Below are 6000 nucleotides of genomic sequence, written 5' to 3'. Positions count from 1 at the left end.
GAAAACAAAAATATGAATAATAAAATGGAAATAACTATGTATTTACCAACAATTACTTTAAATGTGAATGATTTAAATGCTTCAATCAAAAGATACAGGATGGCTGAATGGATAAGAACACAAAATCCTTACATATGCTGCCTACAAGAGACTCACTTCAGATTGAAAAGACACACAGACTGAAAGTAAAGGGATGGAATAAGATATTTCGTGAAAATGGAAATGGAAAAAAAGAAAGCTGGGGTAGCAGTACTTATACCAGATAAAATAGACTTTAAAACAAAGGCTATAATGAAACAAAGAAGGACCCAGTAATCCCACCTCTGGATATTTACCCAAGGAAACCCAAAACTAATTCAAAAAGACATATGCATCCATATATTCATGCAGCATTATTTAGAATAGCCAAGACATGGAAGCAACCTAAGTGTTCATCAAGAGATGAATAGATAAAGAAGTGGTACATATATACAATGGAATATAACTCAGCCATAAAAAAGAATGAAATTTTGCCATCTGCAGCAACATGGATGGACCTATAGAGTATTATATAAGTGAAATAAGTCAGACAGAGAAGGACCAGTGCCATTCGATTTTACTTACATATGGAATCTAAAAAGTAAAACAAACAAAACAGAAACAAACTCATAGATACAGAGAACATTTTGATGATTGCCAGATGGGTAGGGAGTTGGGGGAATGGGTGAAAAAGGGGAAGGGATTAAGAAGTACAAATTGGAAGTTATGAAATAGTCATGGGGATGTAAAGTATAGCATATGGAATATAGTCAATAATATTGTAAAAACTGTGTATGGTGTCAGATGGCTACTAGATTTATCCAGGTGATCACTTCATGAGTTTATTATAAATGTCTAATTACTATGTTGTACATCTGAAACTAATATCACATGTCAACTATTATTGAAAAATAAAAAATTATTTTAAAAAGGATAATGAGGAAAAATATACTTTGCTAATGTTAGTTGTATTAGTTTTCTATTGTGGTAACAATTTACCACAAATTTAATGACTTAAAACAACACAAATTTATTCTCTTCCAGTCCTGAGGTCTGAAGTCCAAATGAAAATTAAGTTGTTAAAATCAAGATGTCAGCAGAACTGGTTCCTTCTGTAGGCTCCAGAGGAATAATCTGTTTCTTACCTCTTCCAGCTTCTAGAGGCTGTGGCATTCTTTTGCTCCTGGCCACATTGGCCTAGTCTTTGCTTCCATTGTCACATTGCCTTCTCCCCTTTTGATCTTTTTGCTTCCCTCTTCTCTTCCCAAGATCCTTAACTTAACCACATCTGCAAAATCCCTTTTGCTATGTAATGTAACATTCTCAGGTTCTAGGGATTAAGATGTGAACATCTTTGGAGGAGCATTATTTAGCCTTCCATACCAATCAAAAGAAAGTTGCTTGCAATGGGAGGGCAAGTCATGGCCATTATTTAGTCATGATTGGAAGTGAATGTCTTCCACAACTTAGTTTTCATTCAAAATTTTTGTATTCTTCTTAATTTGTTATTTTAAATAAATCACATAATTATAATAGCAAGTACAACTAACAATGACAGGTCTGGGAGTTAAAGACTATTGATTTTGGTAAGTATACAGTTTATCTCTTAGGAGCAAAATGCTTGTAAGTCTGGGATGCAGGAAGGTAGTTTCAAATATTCAGCAGTTGGTTTGTTTTACAGTGGAATTAATTAAGCGGAAGGAATCAAAAGGCAAATTGTGGTCTACTAAGAAATTTGCTACAGTAGGTAAACTCAGTTACCTTCGTGAGATTTTAGAATGGGGCATACTAGCTAGATCAAAATGGGAAAAGTTATCATCAAAGCTGTTGTGAAATTCAGGGAAACCAAATGAATATTAACCACAAAAATTGACAGGATTTGGGGTATCTAAATGAGCAGTTTCAGTATTTTAGAAGTCACAGTGGAGAAGTGACACTTGGTTTACATAACCTGGGAAACTATTTTAATTATGTATTTCTTGGCTTAAGAAATCAAAACTATTGTACAAATCAAGATCATAGTTCTTTATTTAATTTATGACAGTTATTTTTAGCAAAGAGAAAATTTAGCATTCTCTTTTCTGGTCTCATGGGGGTTAATTTTTGTGTCTTATATACCTCTTAGATTTTCTCTAATGGTTTTATGAGACATTTTGGTATTATATAACATTTAATTGGGTTTAATAGCATCTAATTCTAGATTTAAATAGTCTTTTTCACCAGAACTTTTAAGAAAATCTGTTAATCTTCTCATGTATGCACCTGTCATGGGGTTTCAATGAATTAAAACTGATTAGATGATTTATAACTTGTACAAATATTTTCAAACTATTTAACATTTGTCTCACATTGTACATAGATATTATAGTTGGCTAAATGAATGAAATGCTCTTTCATAGTATAATATACCTCTATTCCAGAATGTTGACTGGATTCACCCTGTTATCTATATTCCTCCTGATTTGCAAATAAGCATTATTTTTGTTTGTTTGTTTTCTTTCATTCCTTCCCTTATTTCAGATAAAATGAAGATGAATAAAATATCTCTTTCTAGCATTAACCGGAGAAATATTTTTGGAGAGAACTTACTGTATAAGGCTGCTCTGTCCAATGATGCTGATCTTGTTCATCATTGTATTAAAAAAGGTGGAAATGTTAATCAACCAACTTACGCTGGTAAGTTTGGGTTACCACCCATAGTTATCGTGGAAGTGGTTTGTAGTTTCAGATGAATCACTCTTATGAAATTATGGCAAAATAGGCCTAAGGTAAGTCTCAAACAAAAAGCTTCCAGGTAATTTTCCTACACAAGTAGTTCTTCACTATCATCTCCTAGGTGGTCAGGGGTGGAGGGAGCAGGAGAAGAGTATTATATTTCACTTCAATCATTATGCCTGCCTGTGACCCATCAGGTGGGCTGTGTGCAGTGACATTACACGGAAGGATGGGGTTCCTGAGTCTGCTTGCTGCCTTTGAATGGGCATTATTACTCTGAGCCTCAACTCTGTAAGGGAAACGAGGTCAAAAGCTGAAAGAGGCTGATGGTACACTGAGTTCAGGAGAAACTGATGACAAAATGGTAGATGTACAGCAGTAGCAATGGCCAGGAAAATGGAGAGAAGAGAGGACGAAGTAGAGAGGGTTGAGCAGAGAGCTCAGAAAGAACAGTCTCTCTGCAAAGCTGGATCTCTAGTACAGTCTCTCTGCAAAGCTGGATCTCTAGTACAGTCTCTTTGTGGGGAGAACCTGACTTGTTCTGGGGAAGAGTGACTCATTAAAGGCATTTAAGGCATGGAGCAGCATTGGGCCAACCTGGATAGGGATTTTATGTGTCAATACTTTTACCATTGTTTCTAGACTTTCTCACTTTATGAAACAGTGCTAAAAAGTCTTATGTGTACAGAGATCAACAGCACAATCCACAAACAAGCAGGTGATTACAAGTGTACCCCTCATACTTAACTTTAGCAAGGCCTCGGTTTATACTATAATTGGGGTTTAGGTGGTTCTTTCTGTTAGTCTCTGTCTGCTTAGTTCAGGAATAGCTCTACATGTAGCAAACTTGACTTTATGGATTTCCCAGGCATCTCTTAACATGTGTCTTTTTCCCTAGCCCTTTTTTCCCCTATGCCATCATTAACATCCTTGTTGGCTGTTCCCTGCTTGTCTTCACCCAGTTAATGAACACCTCGTCACTGACCCAGATATTTCTGTGACTTTCATGAATTTTTTATCTTTACCATATTTTCCAGGCTTTTTGAACTCTTGTTTTCTACTTCCTACTTTCCATCTTAGCTCTGATCTTTACACTTAAGGCTATTATATCCCACAGATTGCAGAGGGCAGTGTTACCAAAGAGTTGTCTACAAACCATCTTCATCAGAGTCTCCTGCAATGTTCGTTTAAAGTACAACCTTTTCTTCAGCCCCAAAACTCACTCACAATGAAAATCTATAGTTTAAAACCTAAAAATTCTCCCAGTGATTTTTATTCTCATTTAAGCTCAAGAACTACTGGCAAGAGGTGTATGAGCTCCATGTAACGTATCAGTCCAATGTAGTGAGCTTTTCCAGCATGCGTCTTATATGCCAGATGCTATGAAAACAAAAAGATAATATCTACTAAAAACCTTTTAATATATTTATTTTGTGATATAATCCAAAAAAGGCTAAGTGCCTTTCGAGAAATTACAAAATGTTATAATAACATTTCATAGATAAGATTTGTATTTTACAAATGCTCAATTTACATTTTTTGATATCTTTTACCTATCAAAAGCAATGGTGACAACCAGGTAGTTGTCTGGAAAAAACAAAAAAACTCTGAATACCCAAAACAGATCTCATAAAGCTTCTTTCCTAAAAACCCTCTTATACAAATGCCTTGAGCATTATTCTACACAGAATTCTATTTGATTGCTATGCCTATGACACATTAGAACTGGAAAGAAAGGATGGCATAGGCCAAGATATTGATAATAGTAAGAAGTTTAAGCCAACAGCAAGGTAAAGGACAGCTAAAAACATAAAAAAATAAGAAGCAAAATTGTTGAGGACTATATAATGTAGAAGAGAGTGTGCTTCATAGCTCTATGGGTTTTATCATTTGCTGCATTAGAACAAAACTAATATAATCTTGAATCTTTATTAAACGTGTTAAATTATATTCTCTTTATAGGAAATTTATAATCCTCTAAAGCTTTAAAGATATTTCCTCCAAAATGGTTAAATTTTTAAAAAGAAAAAAAAATGTTGCTTAATGATCTTCCAACCTACAGATCTTGGAGATAATAAAAATCTGTTGTAAAATAATACTCTTTCTTTTGTAGCAGTGGTTTTACATCACAGTAGGACTAACCCTTAGGGAGAGGGAAATTCTTTCTTACATTTGATTTCTTTCTGTAACATGTAGTCCTTTCTATGGTCTACAGCGGCTCTTTTTCACTGTAGAATTAAGGTCCTTCCGGCTTTATCGATGCTGGAAAGTCTTTCAACCCTGATATTGATACTGTTCATTACTGAGTCATCCTTGTTTAGATTTCACTTAAAGTAGGATTCATTTTTAACTCCCCCTCTCTCCAGGCCCCATCATTTACTCTGGATTACTCACATATACCTTGCCTTCTTTGGGACTTTTCTGCAGTAAATTTAAAATATAAGACTGGCTTTTCCTTGGAAACCAGACATTGCTTTACATTTACCTTATCTTTTAATAATTCTGGGCTCAGAAAAACAAGCTAATCTCTCATTATAGTTGTTTTCTCATTCCTATAACAGCCATTTTGTTCCCTTTAGGAAACTAATTTTTAATGTATTTCAAGGAAACCTAAATAAGGAAAGGAAGTTTTCTAGGAGGAAAATCATCACTTGCATTCCAAAGTTAATAACTTTTGGATTTCTAATACTTTATTTTTTCATCCAACCAAACCTAGACCCGTGGCAAAATAATCAAGCTAACCAGTATACACATTGGTAAGCAAATTTCCATTGGTCTACAGGTCCCCAAACCTAAACACCAGTGAGGTCATATTTTTTTCTTTTTTTCTCAGAAACAGTACTTTAGGGGGAGATAGTTTTTATATTATTTTTTTAAAAACTGGTAGTTCTTAAATGGTTGTGTTTTTAAAGTGCACATGTAGCTGTTTATTTGAAAAATTTTCAGAAAGTATGAAAAATTTCAAACATAGGAAAGTTGAAAGAATTGTACAATAAACATCTGTATACCTAATACCTAGATTCTATACATTTGTTTTTATCAGCTAGTTATTATAAAGGAAAAACACTTGGGTTTCTCTTCTACTCACATTCATAACACTTCTGACACCAGATGTGTAGGTTTTCAAAACATCAAGCAATTCTCTGACACCAGCTGGGCGTCCTTCAGTTCAATTCTGACACTAAACCCGCATTAGCACAGACCCCACAGGTTAAGGGCTCATTCCCACAAGACTGCCCCCACTCCCACTTTAGATGCCAGTTGCAA

At 34.8% G+C, this 6000-nt stretch overlaps 1 protein-coding gene across 7 annotated transcripts in view; it reads left to right on the top strand.

Annotated features, from left to right (window-relative positions):
• ANKRD31 (ankyrin repeat domain 31) overlaps positions 1–6000 on the top strand; it is a 141632-nt gene that overhangs the window by 74312 nt on the left and 61320 nt on the right. For all 7 annotated transcript variants that reach the window (XM_025047708.1, XM_025047710.1, XM_025047709.1 and 4 more), the window contains one exon: positions 2539–2694. In XM_025047708.1, the coding sequence (XP_024903476.1) occupies positions 2539–2694 (156 nt within the window). The remainder of the gene's footprint in view (positions 1–2538; positions 2695–6000) is intronic.

The sequence above is a fragment of the Pteropus alecto genome, unplaced genomic scaffold (assembly GCF_000325575.1).
Source record: "Pteropus alecto unplaced genomic scaffold, ASM32557v1 scaffold20, whole genome shotgun sequence".
NCBI classification, from domain to species: Eukaryota; Metazoa; Chordata; class Mammalia; order Chiroptera; family Pteropodidae; genus Pteropus; species Pteropus alecto.
The sequence above is the reverse complement of the archived record's forward strand: the minus strand, read 5'-3'. Positions and strand labels throughout refer to the sequence as shown.